Source organism: Neolamprologus brichardi, chromosome 13 (assembly GCF_056152115.1).
Source record: "Neolamprologus brichardi isolate AB-2024 chromosome 13, ASM5615211v1, whole genome shotgun sequence".
Classification (NCBI taxonomy): domain Eukaryota; kingdom Metazoa; phylum Chordata; class Actinopteri; order Cichliformes; family Cichlidae; genus Neolamprologus; species Neolamprologus brichardi.
Window position 1 is genome coordinate 846,143 of NC_142116.1, and position 14,141 is coordinate 860,283.

At 46.7% G+C, this 14,141-nt stretch overlaps 1 protein-coding gene and 10 non-coding genes across 11 annotated transcripts; 3 read left to right on the top strand and 8 right to left on the bottom strand.

Annotated features, from left to right (window-relative positions):
• Positions 1-60: 60 nt before the first annotated feature.
• trnat-cgu (transfer RNA threonine (anticodon CGU)) lies at positions 61-134 on the top strand. Its single transcript has one exon. It is a non-coding gene; the product is annotated as a tRNA-Thr (tRNA).
• A 365-nt stretch (positions 135-499) lies between these two features.
• trnat-agu (transfer RNA threonine (anticodon AGU)) lies at positions 500-573 on the bottom strand. The gene has a single exon. It is a non-coding gene; the product is annotated as a tRNA-Thr (tRNA).
• Positions 574-685: 112 nt separating this feature from the next.
• Positions 686-759, bottom strand: trnat-agu (transfer RNA threonine (anticodon AGU)). Its single transcript has one exon. It is a non-coding gene; the product is annotated as a tRNA-Thr (tRNA).
• A 549-nt stretch (positions 760-1,308) lies between these two features.
• Positions 1,309-1,382, bottom strand: trnat-agu (transfer RNA threonine (anticodon AGU)). The gene has a single exon. It is a non-coding gene; the product is annotated as a tRNA-Thr (tRNA).
• A 112-nt stretch (positions 1,383-1,494) lies between these two features.
• On the bottom strand, positions 1,495-1,568 carry trnat-ugu (transfer RNA threonine (anticodon UGU)). The gene has a single exon. It is a non-coding gene; the product is annotated as a tRNA-Thr (tRNA).
• A 109-nt stretch (positions 1,569-1,677) lies between these two features.
• Positions 1,678-1,751, top strand: trnat-cgu (transfer RNA threonine (anticodon CGU)). Its single transcript has one exon. It is a non-coding gene; the product is annotated as a tRNA-Thr (tRNA).
• Positions 1,752-2,116: 365 nt separating this feature from the next.
• trnat-agu (transfer RNA threonine (anticodon AGU)) lies at positions 2,117-2,190 on the bottom strand. The gene has a single exon. It is a non-coding gene; the product is annotated as a tRNA-Thr (tRNA).
• A 112-nt stretch (positions 2,191-2,302) lies between these two features.
• trnat-ugu (transfer RNA threonine (anticodon UGU)) lies at positions 2,303-2,376 on the bottom strand. Its single transcript has one exon. It is a non-coding gene; the product is annotated as a tRNA-Thr (tRNA).
• Positions 2,377-2,485: 109 nt separating this feature from the next.
• Positions 2,486-2,559, top strand: trnat-cgu (transfer RNA threonine (anticodon CGU)). The gene has a single exon. It is a non-coding gene; the product is annotated as a tRNA-Thr (tRNA).
• Positions 2,560-2,916: 357 nt separating this feature from the next.
• trnat-agu (transfer RNA threonine (anticodon AGU)) lies at positions 2,917-2,990 on the bottom strand. Its single transcript has one exon. It is a non-coding gene; the product is annotated as a tRNA-Thr (tRNA).
• A 385-nt stretch (positions 2,991-3,375) lies between these two features.
• On the bottom strand, positions 3,376-5,188 carry prorsd1 (prolyl-tRNA synthetase domain containing 1). Its single transcript, XM_006806868.3, has 4 exons — positions 5,019-5,188; positions 4,149-4,274; positions 3,986-4,075; positions 3,376-3,900 (listed from the first exon to the last, which is right to left on the bottom strand). The coding sequence occupies exons 1-4, from the start codon at positions 5,097-5,099 to the stop codon at positions 3,688-3,690; spliced, it is 510 nt and encodes a 169-aa protein (XP_006806931.2). The 5' UTR covers positions 5,100-5,188; the 3' UTR covers positions 3,376-3,687.
• Positions 5,189-14,141: the final 8,953 nt, after the last annotated feature.

A 14,141-nucleotide genomic window follows, 5' to 3' on the forward strand; every position in this document is an offset into this window, starting at 1 on the left:
TCGGTTTGTCGCACTTTTCCCCACCAGCTGTTGGACAGTAGCCAGAGACACACAGCTCAAGGCGCTGTGGCTTAGCTGGCCAAAGCGCCTGTGTCGTAAAAAGGAGGTCCTGGGTTCGAATCCCAGCAGTGCCTTGTCTCTCTACCAATGCCATTACAGTTCATTAATGAGTGCTGATGGCGGGAAGCATTGGAAGTTATGCTTTCTCTCCTTCGTCTCCAAGAAGAGGACACAATGAAGTTTTAGACATGCACAAGACATCAATATTTGTTGAACAACCCTCAGAAGCTCCACTAGCGGTTTAATGCCTGGGACCCTCCAGCATTTGTTCCAGAACTGAAGAAGCTTCTTGGATCGGGTGAAAAGAAGTTTTTAAAGCTCTAAAGAGTACCGTGAGGTGGATAACTGAGGACATACAAAGACTGTGAAAGATTTCCCAACACCAAGATTAAGAATGCAATCAACACTGTGAAGAAGATGGTTTCAAATGGTAACAGGAAGGCACTGCTGGGATTTGAACCCAGGATCTCCTGTTTACTAGACAGGCACTTTGACCAGCTAAGCCACAGCGCCTCCTGCTGTCACGCAAACCGGTAATACCTGAGATTCAACAGCTTACTTTCTTTTATTTTGACATTGAGGAAAAGTTGCCTACACAAAATTCCTTATTTTGAAATAGCTCAACAGGCACTGCTGGGATTTCAACCCAGGATCTCCTGTTTACTAGACAGGTGCTTTGACCGGCTAAGCTACAGTGACTCCTTCAGGGAAGGGACAAACCAAGTAACTTCTGCAGTCACAGGTTTGAATCGGTTTGTCGCATTTTTCCCCACCAGCTATTGGACAGTAGCCAGAGGCACACAGCTCAAGGCGCTGTGGCTTAGCTGGCCAAAGCGCCTGTCTCGTAAAGAGGAGGTCCTCGGTTAAAATCCCAGCAGTGCCTTGCCTCCCTACCAATGCCATTACAGTTCATTAATGAGTGCTGATGGCGGGAACCATTGCGAGTTATGCTTTCTCTCCTTTTTTTCCAAGAAGAGGACACGATGAAGATTTAGACATGCCCAAGACATCAATATTGGGTGAACAACCCTCAGAAGCTCCACTAGCGGTTTAATGCCTGGGACCCTCCAGCATTTGTTCCAGAACTGAAGAAGCTTCTTGGATCGGGTGAAAAGAAGTTTTTAAAGCTCTCAAGAGTACCGTGAGGTGGATAACTGAGGACATACAAAGACTTTGAAAGATTTCCCAACTCCAAGATTAAGAATGCAATCAACACTGTGAAGAAGATGGTTTCAAATGGTAACAGGAAGGCACTGCTGGGATTTGAACCCAGGATCTCCTGTTTACTAGACAGGCACTTTGACCAGCTAAGCCACAGCGCCTCCTGCTGTCAGGCAAACTGGTAATACCTGAGATTCAACAGCTTACTTTCTTTTATTTTGACATTGAGGAAAAGTTGCCTACACAAAATTCCTTATTTTGAAATAGATCAACAGGCACTGCTGGGATTTGACCCCAGGATCTCCTGTTTACAAGACAGGTGGTTTGACCGGCTAAGCTACAGTGCCTCCTTAGGGAACGGACAAACCAAGTAACCTCTGCAGTCACAGGTTTGAATCGGTTTGTCGCATATTTCCCCACCAGCTGTTGGACAGTAGCCAGAGGTACACAGCTCAAGGCGCTGTGGCTTAGCTGGCCAAAGCGCCTGTCTCGTAAACAGGAGATCCTGGGTTCAAATCCCAGCAGTGCCTTGCCTCCCTACCAATGCCATTACAGTTCATTAATGAGTGCTGATGGCGGGAAGCATTGGAAGTTATGGTTTCTCTCCTTCGTTTCCAAGAAGAGGACACGATGAAGATTTAGACATGCCCAAGACATCAATATTGGTTGAACAACCCTCAGAAGCTCCACTAGCGGTTTAATGCCTGGGACCCTCCAGCATCTGTTCCAGAACTGAAGAAGCTTCTTGGATCAGGTGAAAACAAGTTTTTAAAGCTCTCAAGAGTAACGTGAGGTGGATAACTGAGGACATACAAAGACTTTGAAAGATTTCCCAACTCCAAGATTAAGAATGCAATCAACACTGTGAAGAAGATGGTTTCAAATGGTAACAGGAAGGCACTGCTGGGATTTGAACCCAGGATCTCCTGTTTACTAGACAGGCACTTTGACCAGCTAAGCCACAGCGCCTCCTGCTGTCAGGGAAACCGGTAATACCTGAGATTCAACAGCTTACTTTCTTTTATTTTGACATTGAGGAAAAGTTGCCTACACAAAATTACTTATTTTGAAATAGCTCAACAGGCACTGATGGGATTTGACCCCAGGATCTCCTGTTTACAAGACAAGAGCTTTGACCGGCTAAGCTACAGTGCCTCCTTAGGGAAGGGACAAACCAAGTAACCTCTGCAGTCACAGGTTTGAATCGGTTTGTCGCATATTTCCCCACCAGCTGTTGGACAGTAGCCAGAGGTACACAGCTCAAGGCGCTGTGGCTTAGCTGGCCAAAGCGCCTGTCTCGTAAACAGGAGATCCTGGGTTCAAATCCCAGCAGTGCCTTGCCTCCCTACCAATGCCATTACAGTTCATTAATGAGTGCTGATGGCGGGAAGCATTGGAAGTTATGCTTCGTCTCCAAGAAGAGGACACAATGAATTTTTAGATAATGCCCAAGACATCAATATTTGTTGAACAACCCTCAGAAGCTCCACTAGCGGTTTAATGCCTGGGACCCTCCAGCATTTGTTCCAGAACTGAAGAAGCTTCTTGGATCGGGTGAAAAGAAGTTTTTAAAGCTCTCAAGAGGAGCGTGAGGTGGATAACTGAGGACATACAAAGACTTTGAAAGATTTCCCAACTCCAAGATTAAGAATGCAATCAACACTGTGAAGAAGATGGTTTCAAATGGTAAGAGGAAGGCACTGCTGGGATTTGAACCCAGGATCTCCTGTTTACTAGACAGGCACTTTGACCAGCTAAGCCACAGCGCCTCCTGCTGTCAGGCAAACCGGTAATACCTGGTATTACCTGGTACTGCAGAAGGAGATGAGTTCAATTTTTGGTCACTATGAATGTTGGCATTCTAAAATAGTGCTTCAAAATGAAAGCGGATTCTTAGCTTACCTCCTGGTTACTCACCAAACCCTTTAAATACTGTCAGAAACATGTAACTTGATTCTTATCTGTGTAATTATTAAAATAAGTAACTCTGTGACCCTCGTGTTTTACCTTCTTACAGGCTGTTTTTTTTTGTTAAGGTCAAAAGATTAAAGCATCTTTCTGATAAACTCTTAATTTAAAACCAAACAGAGATGACAAAGCTTTTTATTCTCTCGCTTTACATTTGCAGGATAATAAATAACATCCAGGGTCAAATTTCAGTGAATAAATTTTAATTTTGGGGACTTTGCTAAACATGACAGGCTGTTAGTGACCACCGTCGAATGATGCACAGAAGACAAACGGTGTGCTCGTCCGTGTGAACTTCAGATGTCATGAGAAGCTGTTTAATGTTCAGGTTGCAGATTCTCATTGCTCCACACAAACACGTTTTTAAAATGTTCGTTTTTACACTTAGAGCCTAGCACGAAGCTTCTCAAGATCCTCGGCGGCAGACGGCCGTATCCTGCTCTCAGCCCGACCAGGACCGCCCTCGCGTCGCTTTTAAACCAGGCCCGGGTGTCCGTTTTACTCGAAGCACTCCAGGATTGGCTCGTGTCCCGTCTCCTTGAGGAAGCGCAGCAGGTCGTCTGGTGTGAGCCCCATGGTGGCAGCGTTGGTCATCGGGTGGAAGTAGACCATCTCGTGGCCTCCTTCCACCAGGTCCCGGTCCAAGACGAACTTCACGCTGCGATCCTGATCGAAGAGCAGAGCAAGGGCCGTCGCACAGCCCTGACCCACCTGAAGGAGAGGGGAGGAGGAGTCTAAAGCTGTGACCTGTGAATCCAGCTCAATAATTGGCCCTCCCCGTTTTGATCCTTCCTACCTTCAGCTTTTCCAACATGGCTGCCTCATCTGCGAAGCGCAGATTTCCACTCCCAACACCAAGCTTCTTGGCGAGGTCATTAAGGTTCACCTGCAGATGGAACGAGAGGAAGTGAGGTGTTAGTCTTTAGTTTTTAAGTCAGAGGTCATGTGGAGGAGCTGACCTGGCGGTCATGGCGGGCCGACACCAGCCACAGCCCCTTCTTCTTCTTGTCCTTCAGGAACAGGTTCTTGGTGACAGCGCCATTCACGCCCTGCAGGTGAGGCATCATCTCCTCCACCGTGAACACCTGCAGGAGGAGGAGAGTGGGTGAGAGCGGGCTCTTTGTGGAAGCTGCATTACTAACATCAAAGCCTCCTGCAACTCTTCCTGGTTTCCTACATTAATAAAGCTGTCTGACTGTGATGCCATCCATGCCTGCAGGACCAAACTAAACTCTGTGGTCTGGCGCCCTCTGCAGGTCACAGCAGGTCCTGCAGCACAAACGTTTCAGAGCAGTTTATGAAAGCTGCAGCAGACAGGAAGTACATAAATATATGCACATAAGTCAGGCATTCAAAGTCATATCTGCTTTTTCACGGCGCGCTCGATTCTAAGCGGAGCTTTAAAGCGCCCGTCCCAACGGATCCCGTTCAAAAACACTGCGCATTTCAGGATAAACAGATTCTGCGCAAACACAGCTGACTGCGCCTAAACTTCATCACGTAATTTTAACGTGAATTCGTGTGCTCGTGAATTCAGCACACACACGGCAAGCAAAGCGGCTCTTCTGTACTTCAGCTGACAACTTTGTTACTCCCCCACGTGTCAGTGGAGAAACTGAGGAGGAGACGCGCACTTCCACAACTGTGAGCGCGCATCAGGAGACCCTGTCATGGTCACGCGTGGCGCCGAATAAAAGTGCGAGTCTCTCCGATTGTGGAAATGTCTCCGAGCATATTTTCACGTATTTATATGATCTAGAGTCAGCTGGGGATGTTGAAAATGCCAGAAGCGCTAATGGGATTCGGTGTAGTCGGGCTGTCCGGTTTACCGGCGGGTGCTCCACGCATCTCGTCTGGATGTGTAAAGTCTGCAGATGTTTCTCCAGCTGTGCGCGCAGGTCCTCCGACATCTTCACGTGAGACAGCAGCTCAAACGGACACAGGTGGACCCGGCAGATAGCCGCTGAGGAGCCGCTCTTCTTCTTCTGCAGCTGTTTTCCTGCAGCTGGCCGCTCGCTTCCTGCCACAGTGCCACCGTGTGACTGCGGAACAGAGCCAGCTACTCAAACTGAGCTCAGAGTGCAGATTGTAATGGGGAAGGATCTGCGTGCAGCTCGAGGTCTTAGGCTCTTTTAGAAAATGAAAATTATAAAACTGTTCGATTTGGGTCAAAGTAGCACCGACGGGTCAGAGAGACAATCACAGCGTCTCCGAGCATCAACACAATTCCATTTAACCCGAAAATCTGAGTGCTGAGATTAAAATCCTACATGCACACATGCACACACAGACTCACACAGTTTCAGAGGTGATGAAGTACAAATACTTTGTTACATAAGTACTTAAGTGGACTTTTCAGTAGCCGTACTTCGTTTTTTACTCCTCACATTTTAAGTTCTGCTTCTCGACTTTATCATCCTTTCAGTTTAAGTCAGACTCATTACTTCAGCTTTTTGCATAAGAAACATCCACATCAGGGATGGATGTGAACCATACAGAGGTGTCAGAGGCCAAGGAGCCCGGCGAGCTCAATCAGTGGAGCATGAGCTTCTTAATCTCAAGGGTGTGGGTTTGAGCCCCACATTGGGCGTTTACCTTCATTTACGAAATTTCCCACATGTGGGATTATGAGGAGTTTAAAACAAAAAACATGCAGGGAGCAGGAGCACATGGCGTTTCAATGAACACGAGACTCTGATGGTCAGACGTGACCACACATCTGAACTTCCAGCAGCTCTGCAGGGTCCAGCTTTAGTGTTCCTGACGTTCACACAGGTGCTTTGAACCCTGAACGCTTCACCTGTGCCTCCTCCGTCAGCTCCTCCTGCTGTTTCCTGCGTCAGCAGCTGCTGGAGCAGAAGTCCTGATCTCCACATCACTTCCACCAGATGTTTCTTTACACACGGATGAAATATGTGACGCACACACTCACGCTGCTCGTCCACCCGTCAGTGCAAAGTGTGTTTATGTTCACTGTTTCTGCTCGACAGGAGGCGCACGCTTCATCATTCAGCTTACGGTGACGTGTTTCCAAGGTCCATTCATCAACTCACAGTTCAAGTCAAACATAAATGTGACCACACGTGAGGAGAAGGAGGACCACGGAGCGGCTCAAATCCTCGCCTTTCACCTGAGCTGCAGATCCACGGTTTATGTTTAACTTGACTGAAGGCCTGTAGGAGGAGCTTAGCTGGATAAAGCGTCCCAGCAGCGTCCCCTCTGACGTGGTCGTGTTCTTCCAACTCCAGCCTCTGCATGTCCTCCTTCACACATTCATGAACCTCCTGTGAGGTGTTTAAACTGTCCCACCTGGATGTGAGCGTGCTGCTGCACAGCTGCTGCACAGCTGCTGCACAGCTTAAAGGCAGTCTGTGTGTTTTGTGCGAGGCGTCACACCTGACACACAGAGACACCATCCAGCGAGTCATCGTGGAGATTTTAACGCGAGGTTCCTGAGGCAGGTGGAGCTGCGACTGCCAGTACACATCCCCAGGTCTTTGGTTGGTCGCTCAGGTTCAGACTGAGCGAGGGGAGACTCCTCCCACCTTAACTGTACATGTGGGTCAGGAGGCGATCTGAGGCCGATGCTTTCAGTGAGGCTGTAAAAGCAGCTGTGACCTCAGAGGGCAGATAATCTCAGACGTTTAGAGCAATCTGTGAGTCATTATAGTTCCCATAAGAGGACGCACACTCGGAGGCTCACTGCCTGCAATCACTGCTCAGGTGTGAGCTTGACTCTTATTTTTACGTATTGATGAGGCTTTTCCTGATGATGTCGACAGGTGTTTGATCCCCTCACTGTTTCCCCCTCTCCCTCTGTCTCGTCTTCCTCTTCCTGCTCAGTGTTGGTCCACATGTTTGCTCCTGGACTCTAACATCAACCCCACTGAGAGCACACAGTGCCCAACATTCATCTCAGCTTCCATCAGTTTAACTGTTGATTAAATGGATGCACACACACACACACACACACACACACACACACACACACAGTTGATTGAAATCATTCTTCCATGGGTCGATGCTGCTCAGTGTGTCAAACCACGAAAACATCAAAACTAAAACATCTCGCTCTGATTTTTTCTACGAAGCAGCTTTTAGTGACACACACACACACACACACACACACACACACACACACACACACACACTGAAAGCCTGTTACACAATAACATGATTAATGAAAAAGTCTAACTCACGACACGTAAACACTGAAGAGTCCACGCTGCTGCCCTGACAGCGCTGCCTGTGCTGCTGCTGTTTCTGGGGAAGAAACTACAAAGTGCAACAACATTGTGCGCTCGGAGCTGCAAAGGAAGACGAGACCGAGGGAGGCAAGAGGGGGGGACGGTGAGGGAACTGGGAAGAAAGGCCAGCAGATCAAACACCTGTCGACATCATCTGACCTCCACAGCCTCACAGCACAGGCTGCCTGACCGGGTGAGCTGAGCCAGCAGCCATCATTAAAAGTCTTCTTATTCATGGCAAAGCTGCTCTTCAAAGGTGCAAACACCACCAGCTGCTCCATCACCATGGACGGGTGTAAACCTTTACATCAGCTCATACTCACAGTTCTTATGAAGGAGGAAATTATCTACGGAGACCAAACAGTTTGTCTGTACACGTGGGACTGACTCACTGCTGCCTCTGCTGGACAGTAGTGGAACTGTAAATTTCACAGTAATGTACGTTACTGTGAGCTGATGCTCTCTGAGGTCATTTCCTGTCCTTTTATAGACGTTTCACAGCCGTATGTCACACATTGCATCCCTTTGAAGTCGTTCTGTTCCTTTGTAATAGTTCAGTATATCTTTGTGCTCATCTCATGCACTTCAGGGCCGTTTTGCATCCTTGTGCAGGAATTTCACACTCCTATAGAGTCATGCTGCATACTTTTTGTCATTTTAAGTCTCTTTGCAGCCCTTTTCTAATCCTTCTGCACCTCTTTGATGTTGTTGTCTATCCCTTTGTACTCATAAAGAAACCTTTTTAGTCATTTTGAGCCCCTCTGTAGACATTAAGCATCACTTGGTGGATATTTTGCACCTTTTTAAAAAGCTTTCTGCTTGAGTCATTTCTCATTGCTTTGCAGTCATCTTCAATCCCACCACACACTGTGCTTTTCTTTTAGCCATTTAGTGCCCCTGTGGTTTGTGAGATTTGTCATCATTTAGAACCACTTTGTGTCTTTGTGTTTTTTAATAATCGTGCTGTGATTTGACGCCTTCTCTTTCCGTTCTTGATTGTAACTCAGTGCCAGTCAAAGTGAAAGTACGGACGAGGTCATGACCCTGAACTCATGTGCTGTCATCTGACTTGCACTTTTGTGTTCTTTGGGACAGAAATGTGCTCTAATGTGCCGCTTGGTCTTAAACACCAACATCCTGCACTCATGTTTGTTCGTTTGAGGTGTGAAACTTCAGGAGACGTATCGAAGCTCCTGCTGAGAAACATCTGCTCCTTTCCGCAGTTCATCCTGCAGCACGTGCCGTCCTTTCAAGAACCTCCAACATTCGCTCACGTCTTCGCTGACCTCACTGAGGAAGCTACTCAGCGCTCATCCACAGCCAAACCTCGCGGTTGCTGCCGGCAGCTGTGGACCTCTGCCCTCTTCCTGGTTTCCTAGTGTTTTGCATATTTGTCACACGTACATGTTCAGATCATTAAACTAATTTTAATATTGGACAAAACCCCCTTTTAACAGGTTTTGATGCAACCACTGCGTGGAAGCAGGAAGTTGGAAGTGCAGGACTCTGGAGACGGATTATTGTTGGACGACACAAACTCAGAACAAAGGCACAGCCAGAAGTTTGAAGCAGGACGCAAAAGACAGAGAACACGGCGTGAGAAGGACACGGCAACAACGCGACAACGACCAAAGTTCAATACCTGTGTGAGGTGAACGAACCAAACTGAGGTGCACGAACAAGTGAATAAACGTGGAGACGAGACAACAGACAGAGGTGGGACAGGCACAGGCAGGGATCACACAAGAAAACTCAATAATGCAAAAGCCCGAAGAAATATAAACAGACTGCAGAGAAAACTGCAGCAGGAAACCAGGAACCAGGTTCATGTTCAGCAGTGAGGCTGGAAACATAAAGGGAAACAACATCAGCTGAGACACCACTCAGAACACAACTTTAAGTGTTAGACACAAATAGAAGAAACAGGAAACACTGGGATTTAAAGCCAGCCATCCCGACCCGTAAACGGACTCACGCGTTCTGGTCAGGGTCAAAGGTTACAGTTTATTTACAAAAGGGTGAACCACAGTGCAGTATATGTGTACAGAGAGAAGGGGTCCACACAGTCTCCTCTTTAGCCACTCTGGTCCTGATCTCCACTCATGCAGGAATCACAGGGAAGTCAACAGGTTAGTCTAACAGGCGAAGACAACACGAACACGGGAGGTTCAACGTTCCAGACGATAACCAGCTCCGCCCAGGGAGAGGAGAAAGGAGGAGAGAGAAACATGAAGAAAACCTTTAGCCATCACGAGCCAGCCGGAGAGGACGTGAAACAGCTAAAACACATGACAGTGTTTTACAGAGCACACAGAGCAGGAAGTGACTTCTCTTTGGCGTTTGTGCTTTTTGGATGTACATCAGCTGATTTCTCACTAACACTCCTCCTTACTCTGTTTGTACGTGCTCCAAATTTTAGAAACAGCTGACTGAGAATGGATTGTATGTAGCGCTTTTCAAGGCACCCAAAGCCATATCACCCTCTGGCCAACACCAGTAGGCAGTAGGGTAAAGTGGGGGTAGGGTAAAGACACAACGACCAGGACAGAGAGCCCGGGGCTCGAACCGGTGACCTTCCGGTTACAGATCCGCTTCCCAACCCTGAGCCACGGTCGCCCCACTGAGCAACCGTTTATTCTGCCACGCGTTGGATGTCTTGTGAAAACTTGCTAACACTTTATAACACGACTGAGAGCTGTAATTACGTTTCATCTACATACAGGAAAAAACTATAATATTATTTCTATAAGTTATTTTTCTTTGTATTACCATGAAATTTCACCCCACTTATTTATGCAGTATAATAATAATATTAATACATTTTATTTATAGGCGCCTTTAAGACCCTCAAGGTCACCTTACAATAACACAAGAACAATAAAAGCAATAAAATATAAACATGGCAAAATAAAATTTAGACATAAGGTAAAAAAACAAAACACAAGCACAACAGTACAAAGCTGAGCAAAGTAAGAATGGACAGAATTAGGTATGTGCAACGCTGAATACGCTGAATGAATACATGGTTCTGAGACGTGATTTAAATGACACAGATCTGGTGGAAGAACGACTAAAGGCTCGAGTCCTGTGGTATCCAGGCGAGCAGGTGGAACAGACGTTTGATTATTTCTTTGTTCCCTGTAATAACCTGACTTGTTACCTTTTCATTCTTGTGTGCCTATCTTAAAGTATAAATAGGTAATATTAATAATAAAATATGCTGAACTTTCATGTAATAACATGAAATGATTAGTTAAACTTCTCCATCAGGTTTAGAAGAAAAGTCAGTCAAGGCTTCATGAAGGTGTTCTGGGTGTGAGGAGAGCTGGAGAAGGTCCGATGTCCTCCGCCTGCAGGGTTAAATAAGACACGCCGCCTTATTTAACCCTGCAGGCGGAGACAGGACAGTGGGAAGCTTCACCTCCATTACTGAGCAGGAAGCAGCAACTGATCGTTTCTGCACGACCGAGTCTAAATGGACCAAACCAGCTGTTATCCACAGACACTCCACTTTCACCAGAAGCGCTCCTTTGGGTGGATTTAAGCGCCGTCCGCTTCCAGAGGACGGAGACAGAGTAATATTCAGACAGAAACAAGAAGCAAGAACAAGCTGCAGCCTGGGCTCAGACACAGGTGAACCTGACGAGGACGTCCACAGAAAAGGAGACGCTCAGAAGCAGGAAGTAAAACCATGACCAGACAAATGGAAAAGGAAGCTTGACAGGAAGTGGATAAAACACAAATGAGTAAACAGAAAGACAGAAGAAAATAAGAGTAAAATCTGACGGTGACAGGAAGTCTCTCCACTCTGCTGAAAGCAGCCTGACCTCTGCTGTCCTCTCATTGTGTCTCCTCGCTAAGCTGCAGCAGGCAGGCAGATAATCAGCGTAATGACTTTTCATCAGAGCGCTGACCTGAAGACCCACATTTCCCCCGCGGGGGAGGCATTCCTCCCCCGTTATAAGTACGAGTACCTGCGATCAGCCCCGTCTGCAGATCGTCAGCTGGTTCTGAGCGTCTCCCTGACGCGATGTGAACGTCTGTGGAGCTTTCTGTGTTGGCAGCTGCCTGGAGAAACGTGGAAGTGCGTGGACGCTGAAGCAGAAGATCTCGGCTCTGGGTGTTTGAAGCTTAAAGCTCAGCTCGTCCAGCTTCTTCGTGCTTCCAGGTACAGACAGGTCAGTCTCAGGTGTTCACAGCTCACATGGACATGTTTCTGCTTTGTGCATCTTTGTTTGACACTGTCAGAAACAAAAGCAGAGAAAACTGAAGTGATTCAACGATCACTGTTAAGTTCCTCCAGCTGACGTTCTCGTCCACCTGCTGTGAGGTTAACATGAACACGGCAACGAGGACAGATTTGTTTCCATGGTGCAAAAAGTCATTTCTGATGTTTCTGATTGTTTTAGCTGTTTTATCTTTGTTTGTGTTGACAGACTGTAGAGATTTACAAACAGGTTATAGAGAAATCAAAGACGTCACCTTCCTGTGAGTATCTTGTGTTATCGCACCTACGTTATAAAACCATCCATAGAACCATCATCTTACATTTGTTGCCATATAAACAAATGGCAACAAATGGCTTTCTGTGCTGCTCCAGAGCCACAAACATCCTTCCTGTCACAACGTTGTCAAAATGTTGCCATTTGTTCTTCTCAAATGGCAACAAATGGCAACAAATGGCAACATTTGTTGCCATTTGTTCTACGTTGTGACAGGAAGGATGTTTGTGGCTCAGGATGACTCGATAACACTGAATAATTACAGGAAGGCTGTTTTTATAGGTTTAACTCACTCAAGTGCAACATTTGAATGAACTGTTGAAAACAGCTGGAAACTGAGTTTTAGGTGCTTTGTAAAAATAAGTCTAATGTAATGAATTGTTCAGGTTTTGCTGACGTTTAGCTTCGAAGTGTCTGTGCACGAAACACGAGTAATGTGAAAGTCTGCAGAGCCTTTAAAGGTGTGGTGAGTTTGGAGGAAGATGAAACCTTTAAATGTTTGCGGTGTTGGAGCTGCCTTGTTGGTCTGTGTGAGGTCGGACGCTCTCGTTGACTTTCTCCTCCCACAGTCACGGTCTGAGGTGAGAGTCCAGCCTCTGATTAACACTAATGTGCTGCTCCAGAGGAAGGAAGCCTTTCACCTCTCAGACCGTTTCTTTGAATATGCTTTACATTTCATTTCAAATGTTTTTCTCCACGAGTCCTTATCACCTTGGTTACTGTTGCTACACGACCGCCAAGCTTCCCATCGTCAGACATGCTCACTGTGATGTGTTGGTGTTGAACAACGTGGACATTAAAGCTGACAGCCCAGAGTGTGACACCGTGTTTCACACACACTGGATACACTGACACCAGTGACACCAGTGACACCAGTGACAGAATCATCACAGGAGCGAAGGCTGGAGTTTTACAGACATTAGCACATTAGCTTTGGACCTCTGTGTTTCCCACAGTGACCGAATATAAGTAACGAAGGTCCAGATGTCTTTGCTGGTGTGCAGCAGCATCGTCCTGCATGGCGTCCTGTCCGCGGGCGCAGGACCAGACTGTCCCTTTGACTGGATTTCTGTTTTCTGTGAGTCGCTTCATTTTATTCTGATATAACTGACGAACGGATCAAAAGTCCACCGACATCATCACAAACCTCATTCTGATGAAAACTGAAGATCAGACGTGGAAACTTGTGGCTGAGCAGCGACAGCAGCAGGTCTGTGGTTTGATCCTCAGGTCTGCACACTGAACCCTAAAAACAGAGCAGCCATGCTCGAGCTAGCAGAGAGAGGCCACGCCCCTAATATTGAAAACATGAACACAGTAGCTGTGTCCCTTTGGAGGACCCGGCCTTCGCGCTATACGTGGGCCGAGAAGGCCGGAAGTGTGAGGCTGTGAAATGTGACGGTCTAGCCTTCAGATCTGCGTCAGCGCTGTCTCTGTGGAGTTTAATAAACTCGCCGTCTGCTCCTTGCTGTCTAAAATATAACAGGACACTGGAGTAAACTCTCGACCGTCTCACACTTCTGTTTAATCAGTTTTCTGTTTGACGTTTATTCAGCTGTGTGAAAATCTGGAGGAACCCACCCGGGGGATTAATAAAGTTTTATTTAATCTAATAACTTTGATCTCAGCCAAACCGTTTTACTCCGGAACAAATAAAACACTGAAAAAAGACAAACAATAACATTTTTAAGTTATCTGAGTGACTCATATATCATGTTTAACCTGAGTAGTGAAAGACAGCGGGGGTCTGAAAACGATGAAGCTGGGAGTCCGCTGCTCTCACCGGCTCTAGTTACCATTGAACCCCCCGGCTAGCTATCGAGCTAGTGGGTAACAGACATCTCTGAAAACGTCGGAGCGCTTTTGAAAATATGTGGTGTCTTGATAAACTGAGCAGATATTTGAGGTTTACACAGCTACATTCTCGCCTGAAAATATGTTAAAAGTTTATTTTGTGACCCAGAAAGATTAATAAGAGTAATATTAAAACTAACTAGCTGCCGCCATTGTTGGCAGCTGAAATTTGGCTGGGCCGCGCTATGAATTCTGGGATATTGTGGGCAAGGAAGGACACACCCAACCCATCTGTCACTGTCACTACCCAATCCGTACCGGAAACCTGATCGGTACCCCGCATGCGCGAAAGGTGTCTACTTCCGGTTGTAGCGTTTTACGATAGTTACAGGTCAGAGTATCTGTTAAG